The 26,368-nt window shown below is 46.0% G+C and overlaps 2 protein-coding genes across 4 annotated transcripts in view; one reads left to right on the forward strand and one right to left on the reverse strand.

Annotated features, from left to right (window-relative positions):
• The window catches only part of pigl (phosphatidylinositol glycan anchor biosynthesis, class L), a 183,847-nt gene extending 166,225 nt beyond the window's left edge, over positions 1-17,622 (reverse strand). Inside the window, exon 1 of one of the 3 annotated variants that reach the window (XM_063031072.1) lies at positions 17,211-17,622. In XM_063031072.1, the coding sequence (XP_062887142.1) occupies positions 17,211-17,460 (250 nt within the window). In that variant the 5' untranslated portion in view covers positions 17,461-17,622. The remainder of the gene's footprint in view (positions 1-17,210) is intronic. The other 2 variants (XM_063031070.1, XM_063031073.1) reach the window with 2 other exon arrangements.
• ncor1 (nuclear receptor corepressor 1) overlaps positions 17,539-26,368 on the forward strand; it is a 337,051-nt gene continuing 328,221 nt past the window's right edge. Inside the window, exon 1 of the mRNA XM_063031052.1 lies at positions 17,539-17,672. The gene's annotated coding sequence lies outside the window, so the exon portion shown is untranslated. The remainder of the gene's footprint in view (positions 17,673-26,368) is intronic.

Here is a 26,368-nt window from a genome sequence, read left to right on the forward strand (position 1 = left end):
CATAATAGGTATAGGCAGACAGGAACAAATGAGGTACTTGAGGAGTATAAGAAATGCAAGGGAATACTTAAAAAAGAAATCAGGAGGGTTAAAAGAAAACATGAGGTTGTTCTAGCAAACAAGGTGAAGAAGAATCCTAAGGGCTTCTACAGATACAGTGGCATACAAAAGTTTGGGCACTCCTGGTCAAAATTTCTGTTACTGTGAATAGCTAAGCGAGTAAAAGATGAGCTGATTTCCAAAAGGCATCAAGTTAAAGATGACACATTTTTTTAAATACTTTAAGTAAGAAAACTTTTTTTATTTCCATCTTTTACAGTTTCAAAACAACAAAAAAGGAAAAGGGCCCAAAGCAAAAGTTTGGGCACCCTGCATGGCAGTACTTTGCCTTGCGAGAAAAGTGCGAGTCTTTGGCGAGGAGGCTGAGAGAGACTACGCCACAGTTGGAGTGGGTGAGAAGTGGTGAAGAGATGACCGCTAGGCTGATTCAGTGTGCTGCGTGCATGATGTGGGAGGTCAGGGACACTGATAGTGCCTCTGGCTCCTACACCTGTGGAAAATGTGTCCAGATTCAGCTTCAGAAGGACCGCGTTGCAACACTGGAGAGGAAACTGGATGACCTTAGGTTCATCTGGTAAAACGAGAGTTTTCTGGACAGGACCTACAGTGAGGTCGTTACACCGAGGATACCGGAAGAGAGAAAGCAGGCAACGATGAGCAAGGAAAGGATGCTTGAAATACAGGAGACCCCGGGGGATGTGCCTGTCGTAAACAGGTTCACCCTCTTGGAAGCTGTCGGGACAGAAGATGATGCCAGCCTGAGAGGCGGTCAGGTCTGTGAGTCAACAATCTGCGCTGAAACAAAGCCGAGGAGACAGACGTCAGGCAGAGCTGTGGTAGTAGGGGACTCCATAGTGAAAGGTACAGAAAGGGGTTTCTGTGGCAACAGGCGAGATTTAAGGACCGTGTGTTGCCTCCTTGGTGCCGGGATCCAAGATGTCACGGACCGATTGCAGGGAATCCTCAAGAGTGAAGGTGAACATCCGGAAGTGGTGGTACATGTCGGCACAAATGATGTGGGGAAAAAAAGGAAAGACATTCTACAGCATCACTTCAGAACTCGGAAGAAGGCTGAAAATCAGGACTTCCAGGGTGGTTATCTCCAGTTTGCTTCCAGTTCTTCGTGCTGGAGTGGGCGAGAACAGGGAGATAATGGATCTGAATGTGTGGCTGAGGAACTAGTGCAGGAAGCAAGGATTTACATTCTTGGACCACTGGGGTATGATTCTGGGTAAGGATGAATTGTACAAAAGAGACGGATTGCACCTTAATAAGCGGGGCACCAGCATTCTGGCAGGCAGGTTTGCCTTTGTAACACGGGTGTGTTTAAACTAAGTAGTGGGGCGGGGGAGAGGGGACGAACTGGAACATAAGGATGGAGATAAAGTGAAAGTGAGAATAAGAAAAGTTAAGAAAGACAGCAGAATCAACAGAGCAGAAAGTTCAAGAAGGGATCGTACAGTATGGCCAAGTGAAATAGGAATTGATATGGGAGGTGAGGGGAGTAATGAATTAAAAGTATTAAATATGAATACACGGAGTATAAGAAATAAAGTGGATGAGCTTGAGGCTCAGTTGGAAATTGATAAGTATGATGTTGTGGGAATAACAGAGACATGGCTTCAAGTGGACAGGGCCTGGGAAATGAATATTCAAGGTATACGTCCTATCGAAAGGACAGACTGATGGGCAGAGGGGGTGGGGTGACTCTGTTGGTGAGGAATGATATTCAGTCCCTTGCGAGGGGGGACATAGAATCAGGAGACGTAGAGTCAGTATGAATAGAACTGAGAAATTCTAAGTGTAGGAAGACCCTAATGGGAGTTATCTACAGGCCCCCAAACAGTAGTCTGGATGTAGGGTGTAAGTTGAATCAAGAGTTAAAATTGGCATGTCGCAAAGGTAATGCTACAGTTGTTATGGGGGATTTCAACATGCAGGTAGACTGGAGGAATCAGGTTGGTACTGGACCCCAAGAAAGGGAGTTTGTGAAGTCCCTCTGAGATGGATTCTTAGAACAGCTTGTACTGGAGCCTACCAGAGAGAACGCAATTCTAGATTTAGTGTTGTGCAATGAACCGGATTTGATCAGGGACCTCGAGGTAAAGGAGCCATTAGGAGGTAGTGACCATAATATGATAAGTTTTAATCTACAATTTGAGAGGGAGAAGGGAAACTTGGAAGTGTCAGTATTACAGTTGAACAAAGGGAACTATGTTGCTATGAGGGAGGAGCTGGCCAAAGTTCAATGGAATAATTCCCTAGCAGGGATGACAGTGGAACAGCAATGGCAAGTGTTTCTGGGAATAGCACGGAAGGTGAAGGATCAGTTCATTTCAAAGAAGAAGAAAGATCCTAAGGGGAGCAAGGGGAGGCCATGGCTGACAAGGGAAGTAATGGACAGTATAAAAATAAAAGAGAAGTATAACATAGCAAAGATGAGTGGGAAGCCGGTGGATTGGGAAACTTTTAAAGAGCAACAGAAGGTAACTAAAAAGGCAATAAGCAGAGAAAAAATGAAGTACGAAGGTAAACTAGCCAAGAATATAAAGGAGGATAGTAAAAGCTTCTTTAGGTATGTGAAAAGGAAAAAAAAATAGTTAAAACCAAAATTAGGCCCATGAAGACAGAAATGGGTGAATTCATTATGGGGAACAAGGAAATGGCAGATGAGTTGAACAGGTACTTTGGATCTGTCTTCACTAGGGAAGACACAAACAATCTCCCAGATATAATAGTGGCTAAAGGACCTAGGGTAATGGATGAATTGAAAGAAATTTATATTAGGCAGGAAATGGTGTTGGATAGACTGTTGGGTCTGAAGGCTGATATGTCCCCAGGACCTGATGGTCTGCATCCCAGGGTACTTAAGGAGGTGGCTTTAGAAATCGTGGACGCATTGGTAATCATTTTCCAATGTTCTATAGATTCAGGATCAGTTCCTGTGGATTGGAAGGTGGCTAATGTTGTCCCTCTCTTCAAGAAGGGAGGAAGAGAGAAAACAGGGAATTATAGACCGGTTAGCCTGACGTCAGTGGTGGGACAGATACTGGAGTCAATTATAAAAGATGAAATTACGACACATCTGGATAGCAGTAACAGGATCGGTCTGAGTCAGCATGGATTTACGAAGGGGAAATCGTGCTTCACTAATCTTCCGGAATTTTTTGAGGATGTAACTATGAAAATGGACAAGGGAGAGACAGTGGATATAGTGTACCTGGACTTTCAGAAAGCCTTTGGTAAAGTCTCACATAGGAGATTAGTGGGCACAATTAGGGCACATGGTATTGGGGGCAGAGTACTGACATGGATTGAAAATTGGCTGGCTGACAGAAAACAAAGAGTAGCGATTAACGGTTCCCTTTCAGAATGGCAGGCGGTGACCAGTGGGGTACCGCTGGGTTCAGTGCTGGGACCGCAGCTGTTTACAATATATATTAATGATTTAGATGAGGGAATTAAAAGTAACATTAGCAAATTTGCCGATGACACAAAGCTGGGTGGCAGTGTGAAATGTGAGGAGGATGTTATGAGAATGCAGGGTGACTTGGACAGGCTGGGTGAGTGGGCAGATGCATGGCAGATGCAGTTTAATGTGGATAAATGTGAGGTTATCCACTTTGGTGGTAAGAACAGGAAGGCAGATTATTATCTGAATGGAGTCAAGTTAGGAAAAGGGAAGTATAATGAGATCTAGGTGCTCTTGTACATCAGTCACTGAAAGCAAGCATGCAAGTACAGCAGGCAGTGAAGAAAGCTAATGGCATGCTGGGCTTCATAACAAGGGGAATTGAGTATAAGAGCAAAGAGGTCCTTCTGCAGCTGTACAGGGCCCTGGTGAGACCACACCTGTAGTACAGTCTGCAGTTTTGGTCTCCAAATTTGAGGAAGGACATTCTTGCTATTGAGGGAATGCAGCGTAGGTTCACATGGTTAATTCCCGGGATAGCAGAATTGTCATATGTTGAAAGATTGGAGCGACTGGGCTTGCATACTCTGGAATTTAGAAGGCTGAGAGGGGATCTTATTGAAACATAAGATTATTAAGGGATTGGACACGCTGGAGGCAGGAAGCATGTTCCCGCTGATGGGTGAGTCCAGAACCAGAGGCCACAGTTTAAGAATAAGGGGTAGGCCATTTAGAATGGAGTTGACGAAAAACTTTTTCACCCAGAGAGTGGTGGAAAAAATGGAATGCTCTGCCCCAGAAGGCTGTGGAGGCCGAGTCTCTGGATGCTTTCAAGAAAGAGATGGATAGAGCTCTTAAAGCTAGCGGAATCAAAGGGTATGGGGATAAGGCAGGAACTGGATCTGTTTGTGGATGATCAGCCATGATCACAGTGAATGGCGGTGCTGGCTCAAAGGGCCAAATGGCCTACTCCTGCACCTATTGTCTACACTTAGTAACACCCCCTTTGGCAAGTATCACAGCTTGTAAATGCTTTTTGTAGCCAGCTAAGAGTCTTTCAATTCTTGTTTGGGGGATTTTCTCCCATTCTTCCTTGCAAAAGGCTTCTAGTTCTGTGAGATTCTTGGGCCGTTTTGCATGCACTGCTCTTTTGAGGTCTATCCACAGATTCTCGATGATATTTAGGTCAGGGAACTGTGAGGCCATGGCAAAACCTTCAGCTTGCGCCTCTTGAGGTAGTCCATTGTAGATTTTGAGGTGTGTTTAGGTTCATTATCCTGTTGTAGAAGCCATCCTCTTTTTATCTACGGCTTTTTTACAGACAGTGTGATGTTTGCTTCCAGAATTTTCGGGTATTTAATTGAATTCATTCTTTCCTTGACCAGTAAATGTTCCCCGTGCCACTGCCCCCCACTCCGTGCTTAACAGTTGAAGAGGGATACTTTTCATGAAATTTTGCACCCTTCTTTCTCCAAACATACCTTTGCTTATTGTGGCCAAAAAGTTCTATTCAGAAGGTTCAAAGGAACATCGAAACAAGCCTGATGCATTTTGGAAACAAGTCCTGTGGACTGATGAAGTTAAAATAGAACTTCTTGGCCGCAATGAGCAAAGGTATATTTGGAGAAAAAAGGGTGCAGAATTTCATGAAAAGAACTCCTCTCCAACTGTTAAGCACGGGGGGTGGATTCATCATGCTTTGGGCTTGTGTTGCAGCCAGTGACACGGGGAACATTAACTGGTAGAGGGAAGAATGAATTCAATTAAATACCAGCAAATTCTGGAAACAAACATCACACCATCTGTAAAAAAGCCAAAGATGAAAAGAGGATAGCTTCTACAACAGGATAATAAACCTAACTACACCTCAAGATCCACAATGGACTACCTCAAGAGGTGCAAGCTGAAGGTTTTGCCATGGCCCTCAGTCCCCCGACCTAAACATCATTGAGAATCTGTGGATCGACTTCAAAAGAGCAGTGCATGCAAGATGGCCCAAGAATCTCTCAGAGCTAGAAGCCTTTTGCAAGGAAGAATGGGCGAAAATCCCCCATACAAGAATTGAAAGACTCTTAGCCGGCTACAAAAAGTGTTTACAAGCTGTGATACTTGCCAAAGGGGGTGTTACTAAGTACTGCCATGCAGGGTGCCCAAACTTTTGCTTCGGGCCCTTTTCCTTTTTTGTTATTTTGAAACTGTAAAAGATGGAAATAAAGAAGTTTTCTTGCTTATAATACTAAAGAAATGTGTCATCTTTAACTTTATGCCTTTTGGAAATCAGTTTATTGTTTACTCGCTTAGCTATTCACTGTAACAGATATTTTGACCAGGGGTGCCCAAACTTTTGCATGCCACTGTATATTGAACACTACACAACTAGAGATCAGAAGCCTAAGAGGTTGTAGTTCACTCAGGTTCACCGATTGAGCCGAAAAAGAAGTGACTCGTAGCAGCTTGTTTTGAGTAGCACCCAACTGGAAATTGGAAGCCTGAGAGGACGTAGTTCACTCAGGTTCACCGATTGAGTAGAAAAGGCGGTGACTCACAGCAACTTGGAGCTTGAACAGCATCCAGCTGGAGACTGAAAGCCTGGGAAGATGTAGAAAAGGCAGTTTGGTACTTTGGGCAGTGGCCAATCAGTGTTCGTGATTGATTGACAAGAAATTTTTCAAGCAAGGCAAGGGCAAGTGGAACAGCCATTGTTGGAGTGGACAGAGTTAGAGTGGGGTTTTTGAGGTCTTAGCTCTTCAAGGTTTCAACGAGGAAGAAGCTTCAGACAGAGAAAGTGATAAGCTGTAGGTAGAGCTCCCCCCCATTCTTTCCACCTATCGTTCTTCCTTCTTTATAGTTGTTCAGTTAGAGAGTTAGAACAGCAGAGATGCCACGCAGGACAGTGGAATGCTTCTCTTGTGGGATGTGGGAAAGCAGGGAGATCTCCCGTGTCCCTGATGACAACACCTACAAGAAGTGCATCCAGCTGCCGCTTCTAACACTCTGCATTAAAGAGTTGGAGCTGGAACTGGATGAAGTCCGGATCATTCAGCAGGCTGAAGAGGTGAAAGCACATATAGAGAGGTAGTTACACCCAAGACACAGGACACAGAAAATTGGGTGATAGACAGAAGGGGATAGGGGTTAAACAGCCAGTATAGAGTACCCCCATGGCCATCCCCTTCAACAAGTATACCACTCTGGTGGGGGTGGGATGACCAGCAGAGGAAAGTCACAATGGTCAGGTCCCTGGCACTGAATCTGAAGGGAAGGGGGAAAAAGAGGTGAGCTGTGGTGATGGGAGCTTATTGGTTAGGAGAAGAGTTAGTTAGGAGGTTCTGTGAACAAGAATAAGATTCCCAGTTGGTACGTTGCCTCCTGGATATCTCTGATCAAGTCCTCAGCATTCTTAAGTGGGAGGGTGAACAGCCAGCCAGAGGTCTTGGTCCACGAAGGTACCAATGACATGGGTAGGAAGAGTGACGAGCTTCTACAGCATGAGGTCAGGGAGTAAGGTAACACACACAAAACGCTGGAGGAACTCAGCAGGCCAGGCAGCATCTATGGAAAAGAGTACAATCAACGTTTCAGTCCGAGATCCTTAATCAGGACTGCAGAAGTCAGAGTAAGAAAGTGGGGGGAGAAACACAAGGTGATGGGTGAAACCAGGAGAGAGAGGGATGAAGCAAAGAGCTGGGAAATTAATTGGTGAAAGAGATAAAGGGCCGGAGAAGGGGGAATCTAATATGGGAGGACAGAAAGTCATGGAAGAAAGTACAGGGAGGAGGAGCACCAGAAGGAGCCGTTGGGCAGCCAAGGAGATAAGGTGGGAGAGGGAAAAGGGGATGGGGTCTGGTGAAGTGAGGTGGGGTGGACAGCCATTACCGTAGGTTCAAGAAATTGATGTTTATGCCATCAGGTTCCTCCAACCTGAATGTGGCCTCATCGCCACAGATATACACATATTGGAAAGGGAATGGTAAGTGGAATTAAAATGGGTGGCCACTGGGAGATCCCGCTTTTTCTGGCGACTGGAGCATTGGTGTTTGACAAAGCGGTCTCCCCAGCAATGTCGCGTCTCATCCATATACATAAGGCCACACCAAGAGCACCGGACACAGTATATGACCCCAACAAACTCAGAGGTGAAGTGTGGCCTCACCTGGAAGGACTGTTTGGGGCCCTGAATGACAGTGAGGGAGGAGGTGTAGGAGCAGGTGCAGCACTTGTTCCACTTGCAAAGGTAAGCGCCAGGAGGGTGATCAGTGGGGAGGAACGAATAGACAGGGGTGTTGTGTAGGGGGCGATCCCTGTGGAAAGCAAAAAGTGGGGGGGAGGGAAAGATGTTCTTGGTGGTGGGATCCCATTGGAGATGGCGGAAGTTGCGAAGAATTATGTGCTGGATGCGGAGGCTGGTGGGGTGGTAGCTGAGGACAAGAGGAACCTCATCCCTGACAGAGTGGCAGGAGGATGGAGTAAGAGTAGACATGTGTGAAATGGAAAAGATGCAGTTGAGGGCAGTGTTGATGGTGGAGGAAAGGAAGTCTCTTTCTTTGAAAAAGGAAGGCGTCTCCTTCGTTCTAGAATGAAGAGCCTCATCCTGGGAACAGATATGGCAGAGGTGGAGGAATTGAGAGAAGGGAATGGTGTTTTTACAAGTAACAAGGTGGGAAGAGGTATAGTCCAGGTATTTGTGAGAGTCCATTGGTTTATAATAGACGTCAGTAGATAAGTTGTCTCCAGAGAAAGAGACAGAGAGATTGAGAAAGGGGAGGGTTGTGGTGGAAATGGACCAGGTAAATTTAAGGGCAGGGTGGAAGTTGGAGGCAAAGTGGATGAAGTCAACAAGTTCCACATGGGTGCAGGAGGCAGCACCAACGCAGTCATCGATGTGGCATAGGAAAAGTGGCGGGGGCAGTCACCAGTGTAGGCTTGGTGCACGTAGCCAACAAAAAGGCAGGCACAGCTGGGACCCATGTGAGCGCCGATGTTTGAAAGAAGTAGGAAGAACCAAAGAAGAAAACTTTTCAGGGAGTTAGGTGCCAAGTTAAAGAGCGAGACTTGCAGGGTTGTGATCTCAGTATTGCTACCCATACCAATGCTAGTCAGGCCAGAAATAGGAAGATTATACAGTTTAAAATGTGGCTAAGAAGTTGGTGAAGCAGGGAGGGCATAAGATTTTTGGATCATGGGGCTCTCTTCCAGGGAAGGTGGGACCTGTTCAGAAGAGACAGTTTGCACTGAACTGGAAGGGAACCAATATCTTTGCGGGAAGCTGTATGGTGGTGGGGGAGGTGGGGAATAGGAGCCAGAGTGCCAGAACACAGTGGAGAGGTTGTGAAAGGCAGATGTTGTTAAGACCTCAGACAAAGTCAGGAATCAAAAGTTGTGACTAATGTCCTGAGCTGTGTATATTTCAATGCAAGAAGTATCTTGGAAAAGGCAGATGAACTCAGGCATGGATCAATACCTGGAATTATGATATTGTAGCCATTATTAAGACCCGGCTGTAAGGAAGAGCAGGACTAGCAGCTCAATTTTCCGGAATTCCATTCTTATAGATGCGACAAAGCAAGAGGCTATTAAAGGAGGAGAGATGGCATAACCATTCTGGGAAACTGTCACAGCAGTGCTCCATCAGAACAGACTGGAGAACTTGTCTAGTGAGGCGTTATGGGTGGAACTGACGAATAAGGAAGGTATGATCATGTTAATGGGGCTAGATTACAGGCCACCCAACAGTCCAAGGGATTTAGAGAAACAAATTTGTTGAGAGATCACAGACAGTTGCAAGAAACATAATAAGGCTGTTATAATAGGTGATTTTAACCTTCCACATATTGACTGGGATAGTTTGTCAAATGTGTTCAGGAAAGCTTTCATCAGTACAAAGAAGTCCAAATGAGAAAATGCGTGATACTTGGTCTGCTATTAGGGAATGAGACAGGGCATGTGACAGAAGTTTGTGTAGGGAACACTTTGCATCTTGTAATCACAATACCATTAGTTTCAAAGTAAATATGGAAAAAAAAATAGGTTTGGTCCGCTCGTTGAGATTCTAAATGGGAGAAAGCCCAATTTTGATGGTATCAGAAAGGATCTGACAAGTGTAGATTGGGACAGGTTGTTTTCTGGCAAAGGTGTACTTAGTAAGTGGGAAGCCTTCAAAAGTAAATGTTGAGAGTACAAAGCATGTATGTGCCTGTCAGAATAAAAGGTAAACAGAACAGGTGCTGGGAACCTTGGTTTTCAGGAGAGATTGAGGCCCCGGCTGAGAAAAATACAGAGGTGCACAACAGGTATAGGCAGTGAGGAACACTTAAGAAAGAAATCAGAGAACGAAAAGAAAACATAAGGTTGCCTTAACAGACAAGATGAAGGACAGTCCCAAGGGATGTACAGATTTGTTAAGAGCAGTAGGATTACAAGGGACAAAATTGGTCCTCTGGAAAATCAGAATGGTAATTCAAGCATGGAGCCAAATGAGATGGGGGAGATCTAAAACACATTTTTTTGCACCTGTATTTACTCAGGAGATGTACAGAGTCTATAGAAGTAAGGCAAAATGCCATCAACTTCATGGACTCGATACAGATTACAGAGGTAGCAGTATTTGCTGTCTTGAAGAGTACCCCTGTGGCCATCCCCCTCAACGACAGGTATACCACTTTGGATACTGTTCGTGGGATGGGGGGGATGACCCAGCAAAGGAAAGCCACAGTGGTCAGGTCTATGGCACTGAATCTGGCTCTGTGACTCAAAAGAGAAGGGGGAAGAAGAAGCGAGCTGTGGTGATAGGGGATTCATTAGTTAGGAGGTTCTGTGGATGAGAATAAGATTCCCAGTAGGTATGTTGCTTCCCGGATATCTCTGACCAAGTCCTCAGATTGCAGGTGTAGTAGACAGCGTGGAAGAGTGACATGTCTTGCAGCAGAATCTGGACCTGCTGTAAAAATGGGATGAAAAATGGAAGATGGAATTTAATGCAGACAAATACAAGGTGTTCCACTTCGGAAGGACCATCCAGAGTAGTTCTTACACCGTGATAGTCAGGCACTAAGGAGTGCGGTACAAGAAAAGGATTTGGGAATACAAGAGTGTAATTCATTGAAAGTGGCGTCACAGGTTGATAGGGCTGTAAAGAAAGCTTTTGGCACATTGGTCTTCCTAAATCTATGTATTAAGTACAGCAGTTGGGGTGTAATATTGATATTGTATTAGACGTTGGTGAGGCCTAATTTGAAGCATTGTGTGCAGTATTGGTCACCTACCTACAGAAAAAATGTAAATAAGATTGAAAGGGTGCAGATAAAAATTACAAAGATATTGCATCAACTTGAGGACCTGACTTATAGGGAAAGATTGAATAGGTTAGTACCTTCTTCCCTAAAATGTAGAAGATTGAGGGGAAATTTGATAAATTATGAGGAGTATAAATAGCGATAAATGCAGGCAGGTTTTTTCCCCACTAAATTTGGGTAAGACTACAACTAGAAGTCAAGGGTTAAGGGTGAAAGGTGAAATGTTTAAGGGGAACATGATGGGAAGCTTCTTCACTCAAGAGTGTGGTGAGTGTGTGGAATGAGCTGCCATGGATGTAAGGTCAATTTCAATGTTTAAGAAAAATTTGGAAAGGTACACAAATGAGGGGGTATGGAGGGCTGGGTGCAGGTTAATAGGATGAGGCAGGACGGTAGGATGGTACATTGCCTCCTGGATGTCAGGGTCAAAAATGCCTCAAATTATCTGCAGAATGTTCTCAAGGGGGAGGGTGAGCAGCCAGAGGTTGTGATGCACGATGGCACTAATGACATAGGTAGAAAGGGGAAAGAGGTTCTGCACAGTAGGGAAGGGTCTGAAAAGCAGTACCTCGAAGCTAGTAAACTCTGGATTACATCTAGTGTTATGTGCTAGTTAGGGCATGAATAGAAATTTAGAGCAGATAAATAAATTGTGAGGAACTGGTGAAGGGGGCAGGACTTCAGCTTCATGGATCTTTGAAACCTTTTCTGGGGCAGGGGTGATTCTGACTGGGAGGTTCGCCAATGCTACTTAACCAGTTTAGCAGGGGGATGACACCAAAGCATCAAGCCAGAGAGTAAAGGGATTGAGAGGAAGATAGATGTCATAACATCTACCAAGAACAGACAGGAGCAAAGAAATAGACATAAGGGGATGGACAGATTGAAGTGTGCGTATCTTAATGCTAGCAGTACTAAGATACACACACTTCAATCCACACGGAAAGGGTAATGAATTCTGAACATGGATCAGTACATGGAAAAATGAAATTATGGCCATAACAAAGACTTGATTAAGGACAGGATAGGATACCAAATATTCAAGGGTTTTGATGTTTTAGAAAAGATATAGAACAAGATAAAAGGTGGTAGGAGGAGAGTTACACAATTATTCAGCTGCACACAGTAGTCATACTGGAGGGCTCTAGAGTATGTACATATCAGTAGAATTAAAAAATAAGAGAGGTGCAATCACATTGATGGGACTGTACTTCAGACCATCCCTCTTTCCCCCAAAATAGCAACCGAGACATTCAGGATAGATACGTAGGCAGATTAGAGAAAGGTATAAAAACAAGAAGGATCTTTCAAGAACCTCTAGCTTCTGGAATGGTTCCAGAATACTGGAAAATTGCAAATGTCACTCCACTCTTCAAGAAGGGAGAGAAGCAGAAGAAAGGAAACTATAGGCCAGTAAGTCTGACCCCAGTGGTTGAGAAGATGTTGGAGTTATTTGTTATGGATCTGGTTTTGGGGTACTTGTAGGCACATGATGAAATAGGCTGTAGTCAGCATGGTTTCCTCAAAGGAAAATCTTGCCTGACAAATCTGTTGAAATTATTTGAAGAACTAACAAGCAGGATAGACAAAGGGGAATCAGCTGATGTAATGTACTTCGATTTTCAGAAGGCCTTTGAAAACGTGCCACACAAGTCTGTGTAACAAGCTACGAGCCCATGGTATTACAGGAAAGATTCTAGCATGGATAAAGCAGTGGGTGATTGACAGGAGGCAAAGAGAGGGAATAAAGGGAGCCTTTTCTGGTTGGCTGCTGGTAACAGGGGCCTGTGTTGGGACCGATTCTTTTTACATTATATATTAATGATTTGGATGATGGAATTGATGGCTTTGTTGCAAAGTTTGCAGACGATACGGAGATAGGTGGAAGGGCAGGTATTTTTGAGGAAGTAGATGGGCTACAGAAGGACTTAGACAGAGTAGAATAGCCAAACAAGTGGCAGATGGAATACAGTGTTGGAATTGTATGGTCATACACTTTGGTAGAAGAAATGAAAGGGTAGACTATTTTCTAAATAGAGAGAAAATACAAAAATCTGAAGCACAAAGGGACATGGGAGTACTTGTGCAGGATTCCCTAAGGGTTAAATTGCAGGTTGAGTCTGTGGTGAGAAAGGCAAATGCAATGTTAGCATTAATTTCAAAAGGACTAGAATATAAAAGCAAGGATGTAAAGTTGAGATTTCATAAAATACTAGTGAGGCCTCACTTGGAGAATTGTGAGCAATTTTGGGCACCTTATCTTAGAAAAATGTGCTGAAACCAGAGAGGGTTCAAAGGAAGTTCATGAAAATGATTCCATGTTTGAATGGCTTGTCATATGAAGAGCGTTTGACAGCTCGAGGCCTGTATTCACAGGAATTCAGAAGAATGAGGGGTGACTTCATATGGTGAAAAACCTTGACAGAGTGGATCTGGAGAGGATGTTTTCTCTGGTGGGAGAGTCTAAGACCAGTGGACACAGTCTCAGAATAGAGGGGCATCCTTTTAAAACGGAGGTGAATTTGAACTTTTTTAGCCAGGGTTGTTACAACCTCGGCTCTCAGGAAGTAACACAAAGGAGTCAGGCCACAAAAGGAATTGCTAACAAAAGATATTTTGTTAAAGGTAAATTAAAGTTAAGGTAAAGGGAAAAAGGATGATGTGAGTTGTGGTAGTGCTGGCTGCAGAATAGATGAGAGAGGGAGTGGGAGTGGCCTTGTTTTCAAGCAGTCCCCAGTAGGTGTCAACAATGCAAGGACAACTGCAGATGCTGCAAGGAACTGCAGCACGGGTTAGAGAGGAAACACAGGCCAAGAAATATTCAGGACTAACCATGGTGAATTTATGGAATTTGTTGCCACAGGCAGCTGTGGAGGCCAAGTCTGTATGTAGATTTAAGGCAGAGGTTGGTAGAATCTTGATTGGTCATGGCATGAAGGGATGGGGTGGGGGGAAGGCAGGAGATTAGGGATGAGTGGGAAAATGGATCAGCCATAATGAAATGGCAGAGCAGACTCGATGGGCCAAATGGCCTAATTCTGCCCCTATATCTTATGGTCTTATTGTTATTGTAGCGGGCGACTAAAGCTTCCCTAATATGGACTGGGACCTCCATAGCACATTGAGTGAGAGTTCGCTGTTGTGGCACCACTCAGCCAGGTTTTCAATCTGCTGATTCTTCACCACCTTCGATTCGGCCCATGACAGTGGTGTCATCAGCAAACTTGAACTTGGAATTGGAGTTGTGCTTAGTCATACAGTTATCAGTGTAAAGCGAGTAAAACAGAGGCTAAACACACAGCTTTGTGGTGCACCTGCACTGATGGGAGATTGTGGAGGAGATGTTATTGCCAATCCAAATTGACTGGGGTCTACAAATGAGGAAATTGAAAATCTAATTGTATAAGAAGGTATTAAGGCCAAGGTCTTGGAACTTATTGATTAGTTTTGAGGGATGATAGTATTGAATGTTGTCGATAAAGAGCATCCTGATGTATGCATTTTTGCTGTCCAGATGTTCCAGCATTGGGTGAGGAGCCAATAAGATGGCATTGGTGTGGAGCTGTTATGACTGTCGGCAAATTGGAGCATGTCCAAGTTGCTCCAGATGTGTTTCATCAAAAATCTCTCAAAACATTTCATCACTATGGATGTAAGTGCTACTGAATGATAGTCAATGAGGCATGTCATCACATTCTTAGGTACCGGTATGATTGAGGCCTGTTTCTAACAGGTAGGTACCTCAGACTGTCGAAGCAAGAGTTTAAAGATAACAGTGAACACTCTAGCCAGTTGATCAGCAGATCTTTTGTACTCAGACAGGAACCTCATCTGGGCCGGATGCTTTCTCTGGGTTCACCCTCCTGAAGGATGCTCTCACATCAACCTCAGAGACTAAAATCACAGGGTCATCAGTGGCTGTGGGAGTTTGTGAAGGTTCTGCCATGCTTTGACTGTCAAAGCAAGAATAGAAGGCATTGAACTCATCTGGATGCGAAACCCTATTGTCACATAAGTCACTTGATTTCACTTTGTAAGAGGTAATAGCATTCAAGCCTTGCCACAACTGTTCGAGCATCCTTCAATGATTGCCACTTTGCCCGTGAGATGGCTTTCCTGAGATCATACCCAGAACTCTCGTATCTTACTTGGTCATCAAACCTGAATGCCTCTGATCTTGCCCTTAGCAGAGGACAAGATCAGACCACACAAGGTGCAGGACAAATGTGTTCCAGTAAGAAAGAACAAGAATGGCAAAGTTAGGAAACCTTGGATATCAAGAGAAGTGGCAAGTTTAGTCAAGAAGGAAAAGAAGTATGTAAAGTTTAGGGAGGTAGAATCAAATAGAGCCCTTGAAGATTGTAAAGAATCCAGAAAAAGAACTCAAGAAGGTAATTAGGAAGTCAGGAAGGACCATGAAAAGTCCTTGGTAAGAAGAAATAGAGAGAATCCATGACATTCTATACATACATCAAGAGCAAGACAACAACTAGGGAACAGATAGGACCACTCAAGGCTAAAGGAGGAAACAAGGCAGAGGATGTGAATAAGGTCCTAAATTATTACTGTACATCAATATTTACCAAGAAGGATGTGAAGGTATGCAATGTACCAATTTGCTATTGGTGTTTAAGTCCCCAGGTGGTTGAGAGGGGCAAGAGATGAGTTGCTGGGTCCTCGACCAACATTTCTGTGTGCCTTCTAATCACAGGTGAAGTCCTGGAAGACTGTTAGATAGCTCATGTTGTTCCAATACTTAAGATGGGAAACAGGGATAAACTTGGAAATAAACCAGTTGACCTCACATTGATGGTTGGGAAGTCACTGGAGAGGATTCTTAAAGATAGGATTTATTTGCAATTGGACAACAATGGCTTTAATAAGGATAGTCAGTATGGCTTTGCGCAGAGCAAGTCGTGTCTTACTAACTTGACAGTTTTTTTCAAGGAGATAACGAAGGTGATTGATTAAGGTACAGCCGTGGATGTTGTCCACATGGATTTTAGTCAGTCATTTGATAAGGTCCCACATGGTAGACCCATCCAGAAGAGTGAGATGATGAATATCCATGGGATACACGGAGAATTGGACATTTGGATTCGGAATTGGCTTATCCAGAGAAGACAGAGGGTAGTGGTCAATGGGACTTTTCCCGATGGAGGTCGGTGACTGGTGGAGTTCCACGATGATCTGTACTGTGACCTCTTCATGAAAACATGGATGGGTAGATTAGTGAGTTTGCAGACAATAGAAAGATTGGTGGTGTTCTGAATCCTGCAGAAGACTGGCAAAGGATACAGGAGTATATAGATCATTTGCAAATATGCATGTAGAAATGGCAGATGGAACTTTACCCAGCAAAATTTGAAGTGTTGCACTTGGGAGATCAAATGTACAGAGATAGTACATTGTTAAGGGCAAGACCCTTAAAAGTGTTGATGATCAAGTTCATAGCTCCTGTGCCTACACAGGTTGCTAAGGTGGTAAAGAAAGCATATAGAATTAGTTGAAGAACTGAATTCAAGAGCGGAGAATTTACTGTATGGTGCAGCATAATAAAACTCCTGTTAGAATACATCTGAAGTATTGCATTCAGTTCTATTTACCCTATTATAGGAAAGTTGGTGAGGTTTTGAAGGGGGTTCAGAGGAGGTTTATCAGGATGCTGCCTGGATTAAAGAGTATGTGCTATGAGGAGAGGTAGGACAAACTTAAATTGTTTCCTCCAGAGTGGCAGAGGCTGAGGGGAGATCTGATAGAGGTTTATAAAATTATGGGAGGCATAGTAGACAGCCAGTTACTTTTCCCATGGTTGGAATGTCTAATACAAGAGTACATGCATTTAAGGTAAGGGGGGTGAGCCTAAAGGAGATGTATGTGGCATTTCTTTTAAACACAGCGGGCGTAATGTTTTGTAACTCCAAAGCACAAAAACTAATTGAAAGCTAAAACGCAGAGCTGGGAATTTGTCTTAGTTTTGTTTTTACTTTAAGGGAGACTCACGGATCTGACATGGTGGCATGATGACGTATGCCATTCATATACTTTTTAACATATAACCTGTAAAGAATTATGTAAATGGCTAAGAATGCTTAATAAAACTATTTGCGATATTACTGAACATTGCAAAACAGTGAGTGACTCGAATGTGGCGGAGGCAAATAAAATAAAGGCGTTCAAGGGGCTCTTACGTGGGCACATGAATATGCAGGAAATGTAACGATATAGATATTGTGTAGGCAGAAGGGATTTATTTATTTGGGCATTGTATTACTAATTTATTTAGCTCGGCACAACATTGAGTGTCAAAGAGCCTTTTCCTGTGCTGTGCTGTACTGTTCTTTGTTCTGTGGTTAACTAAGAGTGAGTCTTTGTTTCCAGTGTTAGCACGGGCTGGTTATGCAGCAGGAGCAGGAGGACGTTCGGTTCCTCGGGTCTGTACTGACCTGTGGAGAGACAGAGCAGGTAGAAGGGTCCACGGGCCGCTAAGCGGAGCACGGCTGGCGCGAAAAACATGCACTCGTCGTCGGGGTGAGCGGTAATCAGCAAAGTCGCCGTCCCCCGCCTCTGGGCCGCCTGATCCTCAGCCCCAATGGCAGCAGGTTCTGGATCAACGAATTGTTCGCCATAAATGTGTCGGATCCATAAACAAAGCAAAACCAAAGCGGGAGCGAAAAGGTAGTACAGTTCCACCATCTTCACAGCAACCGGTCCGCCTACCCGACATTCCGGCTCGCTCCACGGACCGACACGACAGTTCCGCCAGGCTCAGGTGATCGGTGAAACCAGAAGGGAGAGGGGATGAAGTAAAGAGCAAGAAAGTGAATTGATGAAAGAGACAAAAGGCCATGGAAGAAAGAAGAGGGGAGGAGCACCAGAGGGAAGCTCTGGGCGGGCAAGGAAATACGGTGAGACGGAAAAGGGGAGGAAAATGGTAAAGGAGGGGGGTGGGGGGCATTACCGGACATCGATGTTCATGCCAGCAGGTTGGGGGCTACCCAAACGGAATATAAAGCGTTGTTCCTCCAACCTAAATGTGGCCTCGTCACAACAGTGGAGGAGGCTATGGATAATCATATTAGAATGGGAATGGGAAGTGGAATTAAAATGGAAAGCCACTGGAAGATTCCGCTTTTTTCTGGCAACCAGGTACTTGGCGAAGCGTCTCCCAGTCTACGTCGGGTCTCATCGGTATACAGGAGACCACACCAGACACAGTATATTACCCCAACAGACTCACAGGTAAAGTGTTGCCTCACCTGGAAGGAAGGACTGCTAAGGGCCCTGAATGGTAATGAGGGAGGAAGTGAGGGGCAGGTGTAGTACTTGTTCCGCTTGCAAGGATAGGTGCCAGGAGGGAGATCGGTGGGGAGGAATGAATGGACAAGGGAGTCACGTAGAGAACGATCCTTACGGAAAACAGAAAGTTGGGGGGAGGGAAATATATGCTTGGTGGTGGGATCCCATTGGGGATGGTGGAAATCGCGGAGAATTATGTGCTAGAAGCGGAGGCTGGTGGGGTGGGAGGTGAGGACAAGACGAACCCTATCCCTGATAGAGAGCCTGGAGGATGGGGTAAGAGCAGATGTGCATAAAATGGAAGAGATGTGGTTGAGGGTAGCGTTGATGTTGGGAAAGGGGGGCAAAGTGGATGAAGTCAACAAGTTCAGCACAGGTGCAGGAAGCAGCACCAATGCAGTCAATGTAGCTTAGGAAAAGTGCAGAACGGTCACTAATGTAGGCTTGGAACACAGGCTGTTCCACGTAGCCAACAAACAGGCAGGCATAGCTGGGACCCATGTGAGTGCCCATTGCTAAACCATTTGTTTGAAGGAAGTGGGAGGAGCCAAAGGAGAAATTATTTAGAGTGAGGACAAGTTCTGCTGGGCAGAGGAGAGGTTTGGTGTCCAGAAATAAAAACGGAGAGCTTTAAGGCCTTTTTGGTGGGGGATGGAGGTGTTGAGGGACTGGACATCCATAGTGAAAATAAGATGATAGGCGCCAGAGAACCTGAAATCATTGAAAAGCTGTACATAGAGTTTTAACCCCCCTCGCCCAGCACCCTTCTTCCTTCTGAGTGTTTGCTCAGGTAGAACAATAGAGCTGCCAGGCAGGAAGGATAGTAGAATATTCCTCTTGTGGGATGTGGGAAGGCAAGGAGACCTCAAGTGTCCTGGACAACTGCAAATGCAAGAAGTGCATCCAGAATCTGAATCAGAATCAGGTTTATTATCACCGGCATGTGACGTGAAATTTGTTAACTTAGCAGCAGCAGTTCAATGCAATACATAATATAGAAGAAAGAAAAAAAATAAGTAAATCAATTACAGTAGATGCATATTGAATAGAATTTTTAAAAATGTGCAAAAAACAGAAATGTATGTTAAAAATGTGAGGTAGTGGTCAAGCATTCAATGCCTACAAAGTACCCAGGACATCTTCAGGGAGCGGTGTCTCAGAAAGGCAGCATCCATTATTAAGGACCTCCAGCATCCAGGGCATGCCCTTTTCTCACTGTTACCATCAGGTAGGAGGTACAGAAGCCTGAAGGCACACACTCAGTGATTCAGGAACAGCTTCTTCCCCTCTGCCATCTGATTCCTAAATGGACATTGAACCCTTGGACACCACCTCACTTTTTTTAATATATAGTATTTCTGTTTTTTGCACAAATTTTAATCTATTCAATATACATATACTGTATAAAGTATACTGAATAAGATTTACTTATCTATTTACTATTACTTTTTTTCTTCCATATTACGTATTGCATTGAACCACTGCTACGAAGTTAACAAATTTCACGTCACGTGCTGGTGATAATAAACCTGATTCTGATTCTGAAAATGGAACTGACTAAATTTACAACCCTCTGCAGCTTCTTTCAGTCCTGTACATCCGATGTCACCTCCAACCTCGTTCGCTCTTGAAATAGCCCTCCGCAAATCATACCTGGTTTTCTGGTACAGGCCCGGGTCTCCAGACTTGAATCCACAGATCTAGTCTTCAGCAGACAATGTACCTTCTGGTTCATCCACGGCTTTTGGTTTGGGAATGTACAGCAAGACTTTGTAGGCACACACTCATCCACACAGGTTTTAATGAAGTCACTAACAACTGCAGCGTACTCATCCAGGTTCAAAGATGAATCCCTGAATACAGTTCAGTCCACCGATTCAAAGCGGTCCTGTAGGCGCTCCTGTAATTCCCTTGTCCGTACCTTCTTGGTCCTCACGACTGGTGCTGCAGTCTGGGAGTAGAAGTACAGCCAGGTGATCAGACTTCCCAAAGTGAGGGTGTGCAATAGCACGATAGGCATTCTTGATAGTGGTGTAACAGTGGTCCAGTGTATTGTTTCCTCTAGCACTGCAAGTGATCTATTGATGATAATTGCTTAGTGATTTTTCAGACTGGCCTAGTTAAAATCTCCCAAAATGATGGTGAAGGCATTAGGAGTCCAGCTGTATGTAGCTTCTAACACTCTGTGTTAAGGAGTTTGGAGCTGGAACTGGATAAACTCTGGATCAATTGGGAGGTTAAAGGGGTGATAGATAGGACATATTGAGAAGTTACACCCAAGTTGCAGGATGACAGTCAGCAAGGGGAAAGGGGTTTAGGAGCCAGTACAAAGTACCTCCATGGCCATCCCCATAAACAACAGGCATATCACTTTGGATACTGTCGGGGTATGACCTAACAGAGGAAAGACACAGCAGTCAGGTCTCTGCCACTGAGACCCACTCTGTGATTCAGAAAGGAAGGAGAGAGAAGAGGCGAGCTGTGGTTATTTAGGGGAACAGAAAGGAGGTTCTTGGACAAGTTCAAGATTCATGGATGCTGTGTTGCCTCCCAGGTGCCAGGGTTTACAACATCTTGTATAGAGTCCTCAGCATTCTTAAGTGGGTGGGTGAATAGCCAGAGGTCGTGGTCCAATGACATAGGGAGGAAGAGAGACAAGATTCTGCAAACAACAGGAATTCTGCAGATGCTGGAAATTCAAGCAACACACATCAAAGTTGCTGGTGAACTCTGCAAAGTGAGTTTAGGGAGATAGGTGGAACCTGTGGGGTTCTGATCTCAGGATTGCTACCCATGCCACATGCTAGTGAGGTCAGAAAAAGGAAGGCTAAGCAGTTTGAGTAGGAGGGAAGGTAAAAGATTTTTGGATCATTGGGCCCTCTGCCATAGAAGGTGGGACCTATGCAGAAAAGACGGTTTGCACCTAAACTGGAGGGGGACTACTGTCCCAGAGGACATGCTTGCCAGTGCTGCACGGTGGGGTTTAACTAGAGTTGCAGGGGGATTGAAACCAGCATGCCAGGACAGATAGTGGAGAGGTTGGGGAGACTCAGACAAAGTCAGAGACCAAAAGGTTGAGCATGATGTGAGCTGTGTCCTGAGCTGTGTGTACTTCAATGCAAGAAGTATCGTAGAAAAGGCCGATGAGCTCAGGCCTTGGAATAATACCTGCAATTATGACATTGAGACTTGTTTGCGGTAGGGGCAGGACTGGCAGCTCAATATTCCAGGGTTCTGTTTTAGACATGACAGAGTGATTAAGGGAGGAGGGGTGGCGCTACTAGTCAGGAAAAATGTCATGGCAGTTCTCCATCATAACAAAATGGAAAACTTGTCTAATGAGGTTTTATGGGTGGAACTGAGAAATAAGAAAGGTATGACCACATTAGCAGAACTATACTATAGACCACCAAACAGTGAGGGATTTAAAGGAACAAATTTGCAGAGAGATCGCAGACGCAGACTGTTGCAAGAAACATAAAGTCGTTTTAGATGATTTTAACTTTCCACTTATTGACCGGGATTTCTATGCAGTAAAAGGACTAGATGAGATAGAGTTTGTCAAATGTGTTCAGCAACGTTTCATTCCCAACAACATGCCATAAATATTGGATATTGAACCATTATGAAAGGGTTTCAAATTAGAAATTACATCTAATAAGTCCTTACCGGGACTATTAGGAAATGAATATAGTAGAGAACGCAGAACATCTCTAATTTGTAGATATCGGAAAAAGTGGGTTTTTGGTAAGCTATATTTAGCTGACAATTGCTCAAACAAAAAGAGACTTCCTCGAACAAACAAATCCTAGAAACATTTAATACCCAATCTATCCCATTCTTTAAAAACTGGATTGGTCATAGAGGGATAGAAAAAATGGGACTTGAAAGAGAAAATCCCATTAAACCAAAATATTTTCTAAATTGTACCCAGATCCTCAAAGTATGTTTAACTACCAAATTATCAGTTAATTTACTTAAGGATAAAGGAAGTGAGGATCCAAGAAGAGAAATGATAGAAAATATCTTAACAGAGTTAGCTTCTAAAGAAACCCATATCGTACCGTCCTCACGGTTAATATAATACGACCAAAACGTAAGATTTCATAAATTGACTGCCCTATAAAAAAAACCTAAAATTTGGTAAAGCTAAACCTCCATTCTTTTTAGTTTTTTGAAGATGAACTTTATTTAGTCGAGAATGTTTATTTTTCCATGGATTTCAAAGTTTCAGAGAAGTTTGGATAGTAGGGGTATGGAAGGCTGTGGTACTAGTTCAGGTCAATGGGAGTAACATAGAAAACCCACAGCATAATACAGGCCCTTTGGCCCACAAAGCTGTGCTGAACATGTCTTAACCTTAGAACTACCTAGGGGCTTTACCCATAGGCCTCTATTTTTCTAACCTCCATGTATTCATCCCGGAGTCTCTTAAAAGACCCTATCGATTCTTCCTCCACCGCTGCCGCCGGCAGCCCATTCCACGCACTCACCACTCTCTGCATAAAAAACTTACCCCTGACATCTCCTCTGTACCTACTTCCAAGCACCTTAAAAATATGCCCTCTCGTGTTAGCCATTCCAGCCCTGGGGAAAAGCCTCTGACTATCCACACCATCAATGCCTCTTATTATCTTGTATACCTTTATCAGGTCACCTCACTTCCTCTGTCGCTCCAAGGAGAAAAGGCTGAGTTCACTCAACTTATTCTCATAAGACATGCTCCCCAATCCAGGCACCATCCTTGTAAATCTCCTCTGCACCCTTTCTGTGGTTTCCAAGTCCTTCCTGTAGTGAGGCGACCAGAACTGAGCACAGTACTCCAAATGGGGTCTGACCAGGGTCCTATATAGCTGCAATATTACCTCTCGACTCTTAAACTCACTCCACGATTGATGAAGGTCAATGCACCGTATGCCTTCTTAACCACACAGTCAACCTGGGTAGCAGCTTTGACTGTCCTATGGACTCGGACCACAAGATCCCTCTGATCCTCCACACTGCCAAGAGTCTTGCCATTAATGCTATATTCTGCCATCATATTTGACCGACCAAAATGAACGACCTCACACCTATCTGGGTTGAACTCCATCTGCCATCTGGAGTATGCAGTTTAATTGGTTCAGCACAGACTAGATAGGCTGATGGGCCTGTTTCTGTGCTGTACTTTTCAATGACTATGACTCTAGTCCTAGCAATCTTCTCTGCACTCTTTCCAGTTTAACTACATCTTTCCTGTCCCAGAATGACCAGGACATAATGTAGTATTTGAAATATGGATGGCACTAAAATTGGTGTTACAGTGTACAGTGAAGAAACCTATATAAATTACAATGAGTCAGTGGACTGAAGAATGGCGGACCGAATTTAGTAAGACTTGCATAGTAAATGTTTGGGCTCTGAGGACTGTCGCAGAGCAAAGAGACCAAGAAGTGCAGGAATATTATTCTTTGAAAGTTGTGATAGAGGTAGATGGGATGGTGAAGCACAAGACACAATACACGGCCACAGCAAATTTTCAGGTGAAATGTTGCCTCACCTGCAAGGACTATTTGGGGTACTGCATGGAGGTGAGGGAGAAGGTGCATGGGCAGGTGTAGCACTGAGGCTGTGTTCAAGGATAAGTGCCTGGAGGGAAGAATGGACAAGGGAATAGTGGAATTCCACAAATACCCACCCTCCATTCCACATCACCCCCTCCCTTTCCTCCACATTTCCCCCTTCCTTCCCCCCCTCCACACTCCATCCCATCTCCCCCTCCTCCCTCCCCTCTCCATCCCATCTCTCCCTCCTCGCTCCATCCCATTCCCCCTCCTCCCTCCCTCCACGCTCCATCCCATCTCCCCCTCCCCTCCCTCCTATATCCACATCTCCCCTCCCCTCCAAACTCCACATCTACACCTCCCCTCCCTCCAAACTCCATATCTCCCCCTCCCCTCCCTCCAAACTCCACATCTCCCCCTTCCCTCCGAACTCCACAACTCCCACTCCCCTCCAAACTCCACATCTCCCCCCTTCCTCCAAACTCCACATCTCCGCCTCCCCTCCCTCCAAACTCCACATCTCCCCCTCCCCTCCCTCCAAACTCCACATCTCCCCCTCCCCTCCCTCCAAACTCCACATCTCCCCCTCCCCTCCCTCCAAACTCCACATCTCCCCCCTCTCCCTTTCCTCCAAACTCCACATCTCCCCCTCCCATCCCTCCAAACTCCACATCTCCCCCTCCCCTCCCTCCAAACTCCACATGTCCCCCCTCTCCCTTTCCTCCAAACTCCACATCTCCCCCTCCCTTCCCTCCAAATGCCACATCTCCCCCTCCCCTCCCTCCAAATTCCACATCTCTCCCTCCCCTCCCTCCAACTCCACATCTCCCCCTCCCCTCCCTCCAAACTCCACATCTGCCCCTCCAAACTCCACATCTCCCCCTCCCCTCCCCTCCCTCCAAACTCCACATCTACCCCTCCAAACTCCACATCTCCCCTTCCCCTCCCTCCAAACTCCACATCTGCCCCTCCAAACTCCACATTTCCCACTCCCCTCCCCTCCCTCCAAACTCCACATCTCCCCCTCCCCTCCCCGCTCTCCAAACTCCACATCTCCCCCTCCCCTCCCCTCAATCCAAACTCCACATCTCCGCCTCCCCTCCCGCCAAACTCCACATCTCCCCTCCCCCTCCAAACTCCACATCTCCCACTGCCCTCCCCCTCCAAACTCCACATCTCCCCCTCCCCTCCCCCAAAGTACACATCTCCCCCTCCCCTCCCTCCAAACTCCACATTTCCCACTCCCCTCCCCCCAAACTCCACATCTCCCCCTCCCCTCCACGCCCTCCAAACTCTACATCTACCCCTCCCCTCCCCTCCCTCCAAACTCCACATCTCCGCCTCCCCTCCCGCCAAACTCCACATCTCCCCTCCCCCTCCCCCCAAACTCCACATCTCCCCCTCCCCTCCCCCAAACTCGACATCTCCCCTCCCCTCCCCTCCCTCCAAACTCCACATCTCCCCTCCCCTCCCTCCAAACTCCACATCTCCCCCTCCCCTCCCCCCAAACTCCACATCTCCCCCTCCCCTCCCTCCAAACTCCACATCTGCCCCTCCAAACTCCACATCTGCCCCTCCAAACTCCACATCTCCCCCTCCCATCCCTCCAAACTCCACATCTCCCCTTCCCCTCCCTCCAAACTCCACATCTGCCCCTCCAAACTCCACATCTCCCACTCCCCTCCCCTCCCTCCAAACTCCACATCTCCCCCTCTCCTCCCTCCAAACTCCACATCTGCCCCTCCCCTCCCTCCAAACTCCACATCTTCCCCTCCCCTCCCTCCAAACTCCACATCTGCCCCTCCAAACTCCACATTTCCCACTCCCCTCCCTACAAACTCCACATCTCCCCCTCCCCTCCCTCCAAACTCCACATCTCCCCCTCCCCTCCCTCCAAACTCCACATCTCCGCCTCCCCTCCCCCCAAACTCCACATCTCCCCTCCCCCCTCCAAACTCCACATCTCCCCCTCCCCTCCCCCCTCCAAACTCCACATCTCAGCCTCCCCTCCCCCCTACAAACTCCACATCTCCTCCTCCCCTCCCCTCCCTCCAAACTCCACATCTCCCCCTCCCCTCCCTCCAAACTCCACATCTCCCCTCCCCCTCCAAACTCCACATCTCCCCCTCCCCTCCCTCCAAACTCCACATCTCCCCTCCCCCCTCCAAACTCCACATCTCCCCTCCCCCCTCCAAACTCCACATCTCCCCCTCCCCTCCCCCCAAACTCCACATCTCCCCCTCCCCTCCCCCCAAACTCCACATCTCCCCTCCCTCCAAACTCCACATCTCCCCCTCCCCTCCCCCCAAACTCCACATCTCCCCCTCCCCTCCCTCCAAACTCCACATCTGCCCCTCCAAACTCCACATCTCCCCCTCCCCTCCCTCCAAACTCCACATCTGCCCCTCCAAACTCCACATCTCCCCTTCCCCTCCATCCAAACTCCACATCTGCCCCTCAAAACTCCACATCTCCCACTCCCCTCCCCTCCCTCCAAACTCCACATCTCCCCCTCCCCTCCCTCCAAACTCCACATCTCCTCCTCCCCTCCCTCCAAACTCCACATCTCCCCCTCCCCTCCCTCCAAACTCCACATCTTCCCCTCCCCTCCCCCTCCCTCCAAACTCCACATCTGCCCCTCCAAACTCCACATCTCCCACTCCCCTCCCCTCCCTCCAAACTCCACATCTCCCCCTCCCCTCCCTCCAAACTCCACATCTCCCCCTCCCCTCCCTCCAAACTCCACATCTCCCCCTCCCCTC

This window comes from Mobula hypostoma, chromosome 23 (genome assembly GCF_963921235.1).
Source record: "Mobula hypostoma chromosome 23, sMobHyp1.1, whole genome shotgun sequence".
Classification (NCBI taxonomy): domain Eukaryota; kingdom Metazoa; phylum Chordata; class Chondrichthyes; order Myliobatiformes; family Myliobatidae; genus Mobula; species Mobula hypostoma.